The sequence below is a fragment of the Micrasema longulum genome, unplaced genomic scaffold, assembly GCF_059751315.1.
Source record: "Micrasema longulum isolate JH-2025_06_02 unplaced genomic scaffold, ASM5975131v1 h1tg001806l, whole genome shotgun sequence".
Classification (NCBI taxonomy): domain Eukaryota; kingdom Metazoa; phylum Arthropoda; class Insecta; order Trichoptera; family Brachycentridae; genus Micrasema; species Micrasema longulum.
Genome location: NW_028278980.1, coordinates 50,685 through 66,920, shown reverse-complemented (window position 1 = coordinate 66,920; position 16,236 = coordinate 50,685). Strand labels below are relative to the sequence as shown.

The window sequence follows — 16,236 nt, the reverse complement described above, 5'->3', positions numbered from 1 at the left end:
ATAAAGCAACTTAAAATATATAATAATTACATATGATACAATATTGAAATGAAAAATTACATATTTAAATTTGTTGCAACAGAGAGGGAAATCACTTTTGAGAAGGGAATATGGGAGTCTAGGCATTCACAGGGCTTACGACCTATCATTGGCTGGTTTAAGTGGCCACTATACACTCTGCGTAAAATTCACCATTCTGCCCATCTTTGAACATCCACATTTCCTCAACTCCTCCATCTGTTGACTTTTGTGAAGTAAAAGAGCTGGAACCTTTATCATGCGGGTGAGTTTCATCCGGCTGAACCAATTTACCTACTAGGCAACGCGCAGCACAAAGATTCACATTTCGCTGAAAATCACATGTAAATCGGTTCAGCCCTTTAGGAGAAGTTCAGTGACGTCACACGTACAGAAGAATTACGTATTCCCGTATGGCTAAAGTTCCTCATTGTTTCGGTTATTCCGCCAGTTTCATACAAACCAGAGGCTTATTCAAATATTGGGGGGCAGTTGCATAGAAACGGCGTGTCAGCATTAGTAGTAAAATGTCTAAATAAGCGGGTTGCAGTTAGTTATAGAGAGTTTATTTTATGTTCCTTTTATTATGTAAGGATATCTTATTTTAGATTTTGTATAATATTTCATTATTATTTATTGAAATATCGAATGAATACATTGACAATTAGCTAGTAAATATTTAGTTTATCCCATTTCTTTCATTTCTATGTGTCTGCAAGTTTTTTTTTTTCTGTTTAAGTATTCATTTCATATGTTAAAAATATGTCCAAAATAGACTTGTTATTATTATACTAGCTACATCTTAGATATAGCAAATCACAATACACATGTAAATTGGTTACTCCACATTTACTATGTGTATGATGGTGAATTGCACATTTATTAGGTTGCTTTTTTTTTGTTTTTTTAATTTAAATCAATCAACAAGCTTATGGAAGCCCTAACAGATTGGCATTAATGAGTATATATAACACTTAGTCTTGTGGAGGTCATCACCATCAAGCCGTAAAGTTGACAGGGCCGAACACCGTTTTGGCCCGCAACGCGTAACTGGACGCAACGTCAGCTCGGACAAGTAATTAAACGTGCAGCGAAAGAATATGCACATTTCATATTGGAATTTCGTGTCGCCCGTCCATCAGCTCTGTGGAGGTCACCATTTGTATGGATAGGAGCGTGTGAATTGATTTGAGCTTAAATAAGAAAGATGGATTACAATTGAAGTTATTTATTGAGTAGATACTCACGAGCTACATCCTTACAATTTTGTACAGAAAGAATTTACAATAGCGAACACTGGCGAGGAGCTGGTGGACGGGCGACACAAAATGCCTAGATGAAATGTGCATATCCTTACGCTGCACGACGTTTAATTACTTGTCCAAGCTGACGTTGCGTCGGGTTATGCGTTGTGGGCCAAAACGGTGTTCGGCCCTGTCAACTTTACGGCTTGATGGTGATGACCTTCTCAGTTTAGACAATCTTAAAATCTATATAAATTTACAAAAGGTATAAATATAGCATAACCTAGGCAGACATGGCAAGTGTGTCATCGCGAGTCAAGAGTGACAACACCGCTTGCTTCTTGAATGCTTGCCCTTGCTGTAGGAACACATCGACAGTACCGTTTAATGAGATTTCGTTCACTGTTCTGAGGATCCTTGGCAGACGGGAAAAGAATCCGATGTTATTTTTATAATTTCCCACAGACAGACAAGATTGGTATGCAAGTTACATTAAGGTTTATCTGAGCAAGGATATCATGGGCATCAATGCATGGGTTTCAAATTTATCGCTACCTACTGAGCCCTAGTGTGAATGTTACAATTATGCTACTGTGGGTACAATATTTTTCTCTCTGGCCCAGTAACAACTGAACTGTCATCGAACGTGCATGTGATCTTCGTATTCTCAGTGAGATCGCTAACAAGTCATTTTAGTGATCAATAAATCAAGTTGGTGGATCGCCACTGTCGTGTTATTGCATGCATCAATAATCTAGATACTGACAAGTGCCTAGTTAAGCACGGGACATCTGATAGAGCCTGCCGCGAGAGAAGTTCAAACATTAAAGTCGAAAGAATCCCATTACAAAGTAGGTAATTGCACTAATTTGTATTGGGATTCGATGGAAAAGTATATGAAGGTAACGCAATTGCAACTCTGAAATTCACGAACCAGCAAATCCCGCAAATTCTAGCATCTACCTGCTATCTGGCGAGTGGCGCGATCGTAGACATTCATTTGAGGAAGAGGTATACATATTTCCTTAGTTTATATTGATTTCTGTGTAACTCGTCACCGTAGATACGAAGTGGCGTATCTATGGTAACAAGCTGGCAGCTGTCAGTTTTATTTTTTCATGTAAACGGTTTTTCACATTTACAATGCAATAATTTTAGCCAAAATTAGTAATATAATTATTATCTCACTCAGAGGCCTATGGGGCCCATCTGTCGCACACAAATAATGCAAAAGGTCAATTTTTTGTATGATTCCTTAAGGGTAATTGAATTAATGAACTTTGAACTTAAAATGTAAAACAAATTTTATTTTACATGAAATGGATATTTTTATATCATGTTAAATAATATTTGATGTTTTAAAGATAATGTCGTTCAAATGTCCACCACGGCGTTGTTTAATCCGAGGTCTAAATTTCATTAGATGAGCAAAGTAGGGTAAAACAATTTAATACCCTGGCAACGCTAACGAAATTTCCTTTTTTTTTTCTTCGACAATCTGACAGATGGAAAAATAATTCAATTTTTAAGTAATGCATTTGCTATTTAAACATTCTTTTGCTAATTACACATGAAATGTGATACCATCCAGTTTCTTTGAGATCCTAGCAGTATTTCTACACTTTGAAAGGACACAACACGGCATAGTTGGATTCAAATCAGGAGTTGCGTACTGAGCGACGTCTACAAAGAAACTTATGGGTCAAAACGTAAACCTACTCATTTATGAGTATTTTAGTCGCCTTCTGTTTGATGTGCGTATGCGGTTTCTGGACTATTCTTAATTCTATGGGTGTACCAATAATAATTTATTGACCTTTATTCCTAATTATTTTTAAAAAATTTGAATGTAGCTAAATTTAATATTCTACCATTGATTTTTTAAATATATTGTATAACTTAATGTTTTTACGAAATATAATAATCTGTAAAAGCCAAATTAGTAAAATTCTGTTAATAAATTAAAAAAAATTGTATTAATATTTTTAACTTTCTGTTCAATGTGCTATTTATTTTGATTTTATTTTTAGCAAATATGTTCCACAAATTAATATTAGGTAAATATTTATTTCTAAGTGTAACTAATTTATAGAAATTCGACTGTAAATTTGGTGTGTGGCTAAATGAGATTTTGAGGAGAGTTTCTGGATTATATTTATTAATTTTATGTATATTTATTTAATTTGAAACATTTATGCAATACAGATTGTCATATCATCGGCCTTACTTGTAAAACTCGTTAATCCCAAACTTGCTTTTCTTCAGGGGAGAGTGAAAAAAGTTTTTACTTCTGTAGCAATTGTAGCAAAGTTTTTTAAAATTTTAAACACATATAGATAATTAGAAGACCCAACAGAAAACGCCAAAATATCATTTTTGACCATTTGTGGATTTACAAGTTAGGGTGACGATATAATAAAAGATCTTCAAATAACATAAATAAAAAAACTTGGATGATTAAAATATTATGTGAAGTAGAAATCAAAAACATTAGGCAGAATGTAAATATGTATGTGTATGTTGCAGCCGGATTGTAATTTTAAACGGATTGCATATTGGCTGGTTAAATTACAAAATGACTCCAAATTGTAAAACGGCTGATCAACTATTAGCCGTATTTTCAACGCTTGGCATTTTACAATTTGGCTTACCACGTTTACTTTATCTTGTTATGCGAAGTTAGGTTAGGTTAGGATATGTTATGTTTAGTACTTTTTTGTTTCCAGTTTTATCACTTAATCTAACCTATCCTAACCTAACCTAACTTCACACCTAACCTACCCCAACCTATCCTAACATAACCTAACTTCTCATAAACAAAATAAGTACAAAAATTGTAAAAGGGTAAATAAATAACACATCAAACTATTGTTCTGTATGTATTACATTCACCATTGGGTCTTTGGGTATTTTCTTTTACATAATAAGGTAATACTCATTGGTTATATTTATCAAGTCATATTTTATCTCCCAGTAGTATTGAGTGGATTTTGGTTTATCACCCAAAACCACAGAGTAATAATTCGCTAGAAAAGCCCTTTAGCTGTATTGCATAAAACAAAAGCATTTTAAATTTCTGGTTTAGTTTGTTTAACAACAAATGTGTAAGGGACAGTTTCCATTTGCATTTGCTATTCTCGACCTGAGTACCTACGGCCCGTTGTATTTCTGTAAACTGTAGCTAACTTCGTGGGTGATATCATAGAGTGGTTTTTGTCCATATGGGCGACTGAGGCGTATTATTACTCTGAGCCCGAAACCATCACCTTTTATATTTTATCACAATATTTGATAATATTTGTGGAACAGTTTTACAGCCAGATGCTATTTTTACTCAATGACAACGACATGTGACATGCAACGCCTCAAGTGATAGAAAATATAACAATCGGGCACGATTTGTATCCAGCCAAAACATTACGTTAGCCAAAACATTACATTAGCCAAAATACAATACGGCTAATCGTCGATCCACCATTTTGTAATTTAGCTAGCCAATATGTGATTCGCCTAAAATTACTATTAATAAATTCTGAATGCTACACAGTGTATAGTGATGCATAAGGCAGCGTATTATTAAATCAAATACAGTGTATCTCGATCACACGTTACAGGAAGATAAGGTGATCAGTCTTATGCTTCAGTTGCCAGTCCAGGGACAATGAAATACTTAGGTGCAAAACCATTCTTAAAAACAAATATTTCATGTCAACCTTCCTGGGAATCGAATCCGAGACCTCAAGCATGATAGACAAATGCGCCGATCACTGCACTATGAGGCGGATGTTTCTCCAATCTTTTTCCTTTCTTAGGAGTTTTACTTGAGAGCAGCCATCGAGTCAAAAACACTAGTGCAAGATTCTAGTTCAATTTCTCTCAGAGAACTGTATTCTTCATCAATTTAAATTTATTTATTGAACATCAATAAATCATGACTTGAATGGATTGAAATTATTGTGACCAAATAATTAGATTTAAATTTGTATCATACTTTTAGGTATATCTAAATTTATCGTTATTGTTGTTTTCCAATTTATTCTAAATGTTGTGTTTGATATGAATTGTAAGTCTTTATATTCTTTGTAAATAATATATTTATACATTAGAGAATATTGATTGCGCAATGTTTTGTGAATGTATTTATTTGTGCAGCTGTTCAAAGTGTAAAATACATGTTTCTTTTTAAAAATTTGTATTATAAATATTAGTAAATATGATAAAATATACACATTATTTATTATTATGTTTGCTTTTTACTTTATCCGGTTTTGAACTCTTTAATTATTTATTATTAGGTCCTGAGACACGCACTCCTAAAGGTTTATTAACCTTAGACTCAGTCATAGACGACTTTCGTTGTCATGTTAACAATACACATCCCGACCAACCATTTTCAATATTTACTCGCTCACTGTAACCTCTGTATATATTTGTATTCGATTAATTTTTGTTTATTCTATATATCTGTAGGATTTTGCTTGTTATTGGAGGGCTAGAGCTTCTACCCCAGATGGAGGTTGACAGAAGAAACTTTGTTGACATTTGTATGCATATTTATTACATGGCAAATAAATTATGAATTTACTTGTTGAGCGATGGTGATAACAACCACTTGGACTACATGCTGGAACTGACTGACTGACTTGCTACACTACTGGGTTGAGCCGACTTGGTTGGGGTGACTGACAGTACCACGCTCCGTGGTCTCTTTGTAGGTCGCGTGCCTTTGTTCTTCATGTCTCCATGGCGGGAATGTAGTTGATGTACTCCAGGATGTTGCTCTTATGTGGACGGATGTGTTATGTGCAATACTGTTGCTCTTGCAGAATATGAAGTTATGATAGTATTTAGTATGCTGAATTCCTTCTTACTCTGCTGCTTGCTGGCATTACTCTACATTTCAGGTAAAATCTGTTCTATAAAAATTTAAACGGTTACAAACAAAGTTTAAAATTAACATGAATCGTGACGTATTAGGGGCGTGGCCAATGCAATGACCGTTTTTGGGGGAATTCAAAATTATAAATATAAAAATATTTTTTATGCTACTGATAAGTAGGTAGCGAAAAATTTTTTTTTTTACTCGACAGTATTTCATAAATCATTATTACTTTAAAATGGCAAAAAAAAATATGATGATGTTACCCTATCATAGTTACACAGAACAACAAACAATGTTCAACATTAATAGAATACATAAATCAGTTTGCGCTTATTTCTTACCAAACTTTGTTATCTTGCAATCGCATTTGATGTTCATTAATTTAGATACTTATACTCAAAACTATTCCCTGAAGTTTATTATGTACAATGTTTTTCGCATTTACTGTAGAATTAAAAAATATATATAAAATGTAGCGTTCACAATTTGACAGGTTCCTACTTAACGCGTAGCTAATGACCGATTATTGTAATGTTGGCTGCTCCGCTTGTAAATCACAGATAAAGAAATTATCCAAAAGACATCTAGCAGCTGTGTAAATAAATATACATTTATATTTTTCTGACAATTTTCTGGTTTTCGATTTCGCATTATCTAAATGTCAACTATATTGAAGCCATACAGATGGAATATCGCGCGCGTACGTCCAATGGCTGATTAAACGCGAACTTTTGACCCGGATTCGACCGTTTCGGTGAGAGAAACTAATCAAAACATGGCTGATGAATCGCGGAAGTGCGAGGTAAACGAATTCGGGTTAAACGACAAAGAGCCTTTCGAGCTGAAGAAATGGGAACGATTTTCGGAATGGATACATTGCGTGTGCGTCGTCACTTTCGATCTAGAGCTCGGTCAAGCTCTGGAGGACGTCTATCCGCCGCACGTTAAGCTCACGGATCAGGAAAAATCTAACATTTGTTACTTGGCCTTTCCGGACTCCAATTCCGGTTGCATGGGGGATACGCAGTTCCACGTGAGGTTCCGCTCGCGGGCCGTCCTGTCCAAGAGCCACGCGGAGTACAACAACCAGTGTCCCGTCACGCTCCAAGCGGACCCCGCGCACCTGTGGGGCTTCGTGTACTTCCGCCAGGTGCGGGACCCGACCCTGCCCAGGGGATACTTCCAGAAGAGCGTGGTCGTCCTGACGAGGCTGCCCTTTATCAATTTAATGTACAAAGTGTGCGGGTGTATAGCGCCGAGTTTCTTCGACGGCGGGATCGTGAATTTGGAAGCGGCGTGTCACGACATAGACCGCTGGCACCACCTGGCGCCGGGGGGCGGCGTGCTGCTGCCGCTGTCGGGGACGGTGCTGCACTGCTTCCTGCCGGCGGAGGGCACGCCGGACGCGGCGGCGCGCGCGGCCCCACCGCGCGGCGCCCTGCGTGCGTCCCCGCGCGACGCGCGCGCCTACCGCGCGCTCGCCGGCGTGCTGCCTCACTTGCATCTCCTCTGGGAGCTGGCGCTGACGGCGGAGCCCGTGGTGGTCATGGGCCCCTCGCCCTCGGCCTGCGCCTCCATGGTGCAGGCCCTCGTGGACCTGATCCAGCCGCTCCAGTACTGCGCCGACTATCGCCCCTATTTCACCATCCATGACAGCGAGTTCAAAGAATTCACTAAGAAACAATACAATCCGCCCAACGTCATTCTCGGAGTCACCAATCCGTTCTTCGCGAAGACTCTGCACCACTGGCCGCACACCGTGAGGCTCAACGACGGCGCGGTGCTCAAGTCTAAACTGCGGAAAGTCGGCGTCAAGACGTCCGAGCTCGCTCCGGGGGTTTATACGCAATACAAACCTTACCTTCTCAAGGATAAGTCGATACTGAAAAGGCTCGCCGTGAGCAACCGCTCGGAACGCCCGGCCGAAGTGCAAACGGCGCTGGTGCGACGCCACATGTTCCAACTGACCCACGACTTCATGATACCTTTAGAAAGGTACATGGCATCTTTAATGCCTCTTCAAAAGAATATTTCTGCGTTCCGCACGGCGCCGCTGCCGAACCCGTTCAACCCGGACGATTTCATCAGCATGCTCCAGCAGAGCGGGCCGCAGCTCACCACGGGGGTGAAGGGCGACTGGGCGGGCCTCTACCGGGCCTTCTTCAAGACGCCCAACTTCAACGGATGGTTCCAGAGGAAGTACAGCGAGCTAGCGCGGACCCTGCAGGCGCTGCAACTCGACACCCTGGCACGCAGTGACCTAGCGCAATGGGCCGCCGGACGACCCGAAGTGGAGCTAGTCGACATGGTCTTGAAACTGAGGAACACCGTAAGAATATCATCCGATCTCCATCTCCCCCTTAAAGACAACACGAGAACCCTGTTGGCGGAGAGATTAGAAGACATTACGCGAGTCCTCCCCGATGATTTGAAGTCCATACTGCAGAGTGCTACGTGACATCTGATGACAAGCTTCGTCAGGAGCCAAATAGTTAGCGAAATCAAGATAAATCACATTTCATTTATATTCTATATGTTTCCGATAATTGTAATCAAAGTGCACGAATATTTTAATTTAAAAAAGTTAATTTCAAATGTGAGCTTTTATTCTCGAATTCGATCTAGTTATGTACTTTGGATATTTTCCATTTGATTTTCTGTAAATAAGCATGTACAGCATCTTGCCTTATTTTGTTACAAAGACAGCGTGTTTGACGTCCATTATATTATATACAATTACAATTAATTACAAATTGAGATCCAACCCATTGTACAAGTACAAGCCATATGTGAAGCGCCAACCCGTCTTCCTGCTTCCTGACAAATAAACACAAGAGATAATGCGATTCCCAAACATGGCAGCGAAATAATATATTTTTATAATACTTATAACCTTCAATTCAGACTAGAAGTAACATCAAGCTGATTTTATTCATGTATGATATTGAGTTTGATTTTCTGATTTCTACCGTTATCTTTTTGATTTTTATAAAATCTACAATCTTCATCTCTGTTGAGATGTCTGTTTGCTTTTATCAACACTCAATATTTGTGTTTCTATCGACAATATGAAATTATCTTCAAATTATAACTAAAATAAGTACTTCTTGAAAACATATTTTATATTTCTGTACCTTAAAGCTGAAAGGCTGGAAATCACATTTTTTACTAAATTAAGTTATGAATGTCACTTTGTTCATATATTCAGATTCTATTAATGCTAAAAACATTGGAGTCCTCCGGTATACCACTACTGAAATAGCTTGTTCTAAAACACCAGTAGTGCAGTAATAATACCCATGCTTTCAACAAAATTCAACGGTTTTCTGGTATTAATGAAGCAGTGGATACCGAATAAATTCCACAATTTTTATAACAAACTATAATCAACCATACTTAACCATTGTCATTTCTTTTGCCGTTAATTTCATTATTTTACTTTGCCTTTTTTCACATACTGTTTACTTTCAATTACTGTTTTATTGCTATTAGTATCATGTCATTAAATTTATATTTACCTGTTATTTGACATCCATTATTTTATATACAATTAATTAAGGGCGGCCTCCGTGGTGTTCGATTCCCGGTAAGAACACACAAATTTAACGTGATTTTTCTCAAGCCTGGGTGTTCTGTGATGTAATTCACCACTGTAATTAGGCCTCCTGGCCTGTTGTGGTGCAAAAATAAAATTTAAAAAAAATCATGAATAAACAATGGCACGTAATTTATTTCTTTTGCCTTAAGAAAGTTTTATAAATACTTTGTTTTTCATTCAATATTCCACATTACTTTTTATACTAAAGTCCGAGGAGGAATTAGGGCGCGAGCCGGGCGGTTAGAACAAAAAACATCGAAGTCCCATAGTTATTTGATAGTCCATACTTTAAATATTTTTTTCTTAAATATTCTTATCAATAGCATATAAATAAAAATAAAAAAACAGCAATGAATTGTGTTTTTACTTCGAGAGATACATTTGAAATAGTTTTATAAGTTCAAACCGCTCTCCTGAACAATTTTGTGTGAAAAATGTGACTTTCAGCTTTAAGGTACAGATTTTATTTATGTAGTCCTGAAGATTGGTTGGTTGATTCGAAACTAAATTTGAATAATGAGCTAGTTTAGTTCTACTGACGTTGTATTTTAAAATGTTTTTTGGACTCTATAATAATATGTAAAAAAAATATTGAAACAAAATGATATCTATAAAAATATAACTTTCTTGAAATATCTCTCAAATTGTAAATTGTAGATTTAAAAAGAAGTAATAATTTTTCAATGCTTTAGCCAAGGTGTGATATTAATGTAATAATTAAAACACACATTTCCCAACATGCTTTTGTTGTTCAATTAATTATATTACAAAGATAATGTTTTATATGATATGTTTAATTAAATTTAAGTCATATTTTGTAAATTTGTGTTTTATTACTAGCCAAGAATCATAATTATTATTTTATATCTATTTTTAAAAGAAAAATATTGGAACCAAAATAGCATAATATATTTGTGACTACTTTACAAATCAACCAAATAAAAGATGAATGAAGACAAACATATTTTAAAGAAAATTGTTTTCTATACTTAGTTATTTATATTTTTTCATTTTTCATAACTCACTTCTTAGCCCATAACTTGATTTCCAACTAAAAATGCATGGTTTTCATTTACAATTTTAATTTAAAGTTAATTAACTAATATTAGTTATTTGATAAAGGCTCTAATTACAAAACTAGTTTTGGACAATACTTTGAACTGTCAAAAAATAAATGCTATACAGCGTGCATGGTAAACCCTGTCACATCCGAAACCACAATAATTGGTATGAGCAAGATGTCGTATTAAAAAAACAAATGGTCGCTTACTTCTGCAGAGCGCAGAGCTAGCTACCCTCTCCGCATTCCTGTTTTTTCCCCAGCAGAAGTATGAAACTATTTGTTTTTAGTTTTGAATCGGTTCTAAAGCATTTTTTTTTTTAATGTCTTCATGCTCATACCGATTATCATGGTTTTGGATGTGACAGAGTTTACCATACACACTGTAATGTAATGTAACATGCTGTAAATTTTTCTAGAACTTTTGCTTAACCTATTTTTAATAGATTCTGGGAAAAATCCCTAACGATAAATGTTTGTAGATATTTTCATATAACCACTTACCGACTTTTCTGTGTACCGGTGTATATTTTAGTACAACTACTATGATGAAGACGTATAGTGGGATTTGTATGCATTTTATAGGGACACAATATCTTCATGTAATTACTTCAATTTGACATTATTTTGAGGGCTACAGCCAGCATAACTGCAAACGTATTAAGGTCCCGACAAAGAGATGGATGAATCTTAAAACCAGTAAACATAGAACTGATGGCAAATGGTTATATATTTACTAACATTTATTGAAATATTTGCCCACAAGGTTATTGCTTTAAATATTGAAAAATCCCGAGCGATTTTCTAATATAAAACAGTAATTGTATCTCTGTTAAAATCTAGAGATTTGGTGAATTGAGTTCGCTTAGCTAGTGTACAAAATATTCCAAAACATTACCATGTATAAAAATCTCAAATTATAAAGAAAATATGTTCACATGAAAACTTTGAAGTCGATGATTGGTCTACAAACGCTAATTATAATAGCTTATAATTGATTTGATTTGGCATTTTAATAAAATTAAATTAACAAAAATGCTTCTGCGGTCGGTGTGTATGTATTTTTGTATTCTTATGATATTTTAAACTGGATTATATTTTAAATGCGTTAATCTTATTATTGAATCTTAGGTTGTTGAATTCTTAGATAGAAATATGTTCACACATAATTATTTTTAGTTTTTTTTAAGTTCTCTTTTCCTAACTTCATTAGATTTTTAAAATTGTGTATCTGTGAAACACTACTGGCTTTATTTTATGCAATCATATAATGTTGTGTATATTTTGTAATGCTGTTGTTTCCCCCTAATAAACAAAATAAAAATAAAATATTTCAGACATTCGCCTAGAAAGACTTAAAAGTCCATTATAATAAAAAACTGTAGATATTCCAACTTGTAAAATTTTATTTTCACTTTGGCTTAATAGTATTATTTTTGTGGTTGCGGGGTCAATTCTCAAGTCATATATAATTATTTTAGTACAAATGAACCAGGAAAATTAGGAGTCCTCTTTATTATAACCAAGAATATTCTGTTAAGAATATAAATATAGTGTATGTCAGTTTCAAATTGAGAAGTGAGTGGACTACACGTTCTATATGTCAACTAGAAAACATAAGATTATTTTAGAGTATTGTTTGTACGCAAAGCAAAATGATGAAGCAGAAAAATGCGATAAATAATTATGGGTACATCCTCTGTATGTTTCCATGAATGTAAGTGAAGAAATACAGTGTTAGTTCTAAATTGAAACCTTGCAGGACAGGACAGTGGGATAATACTAATTCGATCGTAGTTTGTAGGTGGTGGGGGTAAGTCATTGTCCTGCGGAGATAACATGCCCGTCTATCTCTAGGAGAATGTCCTGACTTATTGTTCTGTCCTCTGCATTTTTGGTTCAAATCTGAAACAAGACAATTTTGCCCTGTCTTCATCTATGCATTATTTTATTCTAACTTTAACAATTTATACCCTGATACCACAGGTATGCAATTAAAACATCTAAAGATTAATGTTTAATGTTATTATTGTGTAATTATAATTTTTTACGTTTCAATGAATATTGTTGTTTATTTTCAATAACTTATCTGCTCTACATATTGAGATTCATATCAATTAATTAAAAAGTTCATACATCAGGGATGTTAGGTTATCGCTTTCGTGATGAAGCGATTATTTAATTTAAACTACTATAATTAAATTGGTCTATTCCATAACAGTTGTGATTTTTGATAAACACATAATATATTGAATATTATTTTAACCAAAAGCTTTTCATAATTAAATTGAAGAGAGATTTTTCAAAGTTTCCCAAGGCAAAAAAGATCATCTAGAAAAAGACAGTTATTCGTATGTTTCATTTTTGGGTGATACCGTATGTGTTGGATTTGTTCCGACGTTTTGGCTACCATTGCAGGAGCCATCTTCAAGGTAAACTGAGTCAAACTGAAGTCAAACTGAAGATGGCTCCTGCAATGGTAGCCGAAACATCGGAACAAATCCAACACACACAGTATCACCCAAAGAAGAAACATATTGATAACAGTGACCGTGAAAACCTTCGCACCTATTTAGTTATTTGTAATTTGTCCATTTTTATCAGATCGCGTGATTTTTTTAAATATGACATGTCAAAGTGATTTAAGACTCGTTTTATGCAATCAGATCACTTAAATACAACTTGGTAATTTGCCATCATCGACTTTTTTTTTAAATAAGGATTTTTGTGGGCATTTTGAGGAAATAAATGAAATTTTAAAGCCTTGTAGTATCGGTTAAATTTTCTTGCTGGTTATGCAGCTTTTATTTGTGATTACAAAGGCATTCTTGCTTTGAAATTCATAAATTTTGACTTGGAACTCTTTGAAAAATCACTCTTCAATTCATATTCCACAATATTTTTGTAAAGTAAAATTTTTTCATTCATCAAGCATTCTACTGTGACAAATAAATTGTCACATTTATATTTAGCTTACCATTGTATGTAATTATCTTGAATACATTAAAAATACAATTATTTTCCAAATCAATATGTCAAAATCAATGATGTATAATTAAATAGACACATTACAAGTGCATAATATCTTAATTTTTTATGTATTTGCATTTTTTCTATTCGAGTTTTCCTCTGACTGATGTTTTCTTTCATTCGAGCATATTTAGGGATCATATGAGATGACATCTTTAATTGTTTTGTTATATTCAAGTAAATAATTATTAAATAAAGTATTCTGATGACTATTTTTATTATCTCCTAGTAATGCTCCTGGACCTGTTGATAATGACACCAAGATCAACATCACAGACAAATTGCTTACGCAATATTAGTATGAGCTATTCAAATCTGATGGTATTTTGTCACACGAGAAAGTTCGAGTAACGAGTGAATAGACATTTTAATGTCAAAAAAATCTATTGTAAAGTTTCGTATTTCATAAAATGTAAAAATAAATAAAGAAATCGGTCGATCAGTCAACGTATAATTGAAAATTAAAGTGGTTTATACAAATTTATTTAACAAATAAGTGTAAAATATAACGCAAAGTGGAAACTGTTAGGTCTATCTATGCATTTGTTCATTTACTTAGGTATCATCACTCTTCTGTTAATTTAATACATTATAATACACTTCTACAAAGAACTTTCACTAAAAAACTTGAATGTTTTATTTAGAGTTATGAAAAAACTCTTGTGATAGAAGATAACTGTTGTTGAAAAACACAATACTGCCAATGTAATTGCCTAAAATAATATATACAAATGACATGTTGTTTTAAGATAGATTTGCTGATTTATAGATTAATTTGTTGTTAGTTTTTATATTAAGCTTGATTCTTCCATTGTTATTAGTGCTAAACTTTGGTTATTATATTCAATTAAAATGCACCATCAATGCAAAATAAATAAATTCTTAACTGCAAATTGGATGTAAAACTTAATTTTATTTTGTTGAAAATGTAATTTGTTTCCTTTGCAGAAAATTGCTATAATGAAGATATTAAACTCACCTGAAATTGTATTTTTGAATATTTTATGGGACGTAATAACAATAGGACCATTTGAGCGAACTGTGAAACTTCTCTAAAATGTACAAAAAACAACTATGATCGATAAAATTTCATGACAAAATAAATACATAGTTTAATTTTTATGATTTAAACTATTTAAATATATATTTTTTTTGTTTAAAATCACTTTCTGATGCTGTATTGTAGAATTCTGAATGATTTTATTTATTCTATATTTGCAGAGTAAATTTTATTGTCACATAAAATTAATATAAACATTACACCAAATTAATAATGATAATGGTTAATTTTACCCCATATCGGATGTAAAAAATGTTTTCACAAACATAAAAATTTGATAAATGCTTTAATTATATAATGAAACTACAATGCACGAAAAATCAAGTAAATTATTTAAAAAATGAATGAAATTATGTCACGCCACATCACTGCATTAGCGTATCCAATCACATACCTCTGATTGCCCATGGTCTAAAAATTTTCATGAGTGAACATTAATTTGTGCTTTTGTTTTTGCGAATGAATATTAGTTTACTGACAATGCTGGTGTGTGAAAACTGCTCTCCAGTAAAAAGTGAATTGAGTACTATTATTCTTGTGTACCAAAAAAAAATAGCATCGTTAAGATTTTTTATTCAAATTAAAACACTAAGCTTCCTCATTTTATACCTTGAATGACGCCAACCACCTAGGGTTTCTCGTATAATATGGAAGATGTGTCTTTTATATAAAAATTTTGTTGATATTATATTGTTATGTTCTATTATAGGATTGTAAAATTATTAAAATATACAAGAATGAAATACATATTACAAAACTGTGTTTTTTATTTGCATCCCGTAACAATTTAACATGCAACGTGTAATACAGAAAATATGGTGGCAAAAAATTTAATACTTCATTTTGAATAATCTTGTTTGCCAAATTTCTTTTTTTAGCATGTTGGCCTTTGTTTCAGATAAGTGGAAGGCAGATGAAGAATACATTTCTGGGTGAGAAATAGAACCAGAACCCTGGACAAGTTCGACTGATTGGCTACATTTAGGTAAAATCCTGTAAAAGTAAATTGAGTTGGGATAAGTCCGTCTTGTGCAGTGGTGGAAGCGACTGCTTACCATGCTTGAGGTTCCGAGTTTGATTCCTGGCAAAGTCTACGCTTATCAGTTCACGGTTTACCTCTTCGCTCTTATTTATTATCCATATTTATTTGACGTTCAATCATCATTGTGGCCATATTTGAAGCAAAGTGTAAACGCATGCAAAAAATGAAAATTCCCAAATTAGTGTGTCTCTCGATTATGGAATAATCTTCCCACTAGTATCAGAGACGCCCCTTCTTTATTTACATTCAAATCGCGTATGAAATGTCTCTTCCTAAATATTTAAATTTTAATATTTTTCCTT

General features: G+C 34.2%; 1 protein-coding gene across 1 annotated transcript; it reads left to right on the top strand.

Annotated features, from left to right (window-relative positions):
- The first annotated feature begins 5,711 nt into the window (after positions 1-5,711).
- LOC148273902 (protein DENND6A) lies at positions 5,712-15,649 on the top strand. The gene has a single exon (XM_088237979.1). It carries the CDS (start codon positions 6,920-6,922, stop codon positions 8,600-8,602), a length of 1,683 nt encoding a protein of 560 aa, XP_088094105.1. The 5' UTR covers positions 5,712-6,919; the 3' UTR covers positions 8,603-15,649.
- Positions 15,650-16,236: the final 587 nt, after the last annotated feature.

What these genes read in the sequence shown, in the direction of transcription:
- LOC148273902 (XM_088237979.1), top strand. Translation starts at nt 6,920, where the DNA reads ATGGCTGATGAATCGCGGAAGTGCGAGGTAAACGAATTCGGGTTAAAC.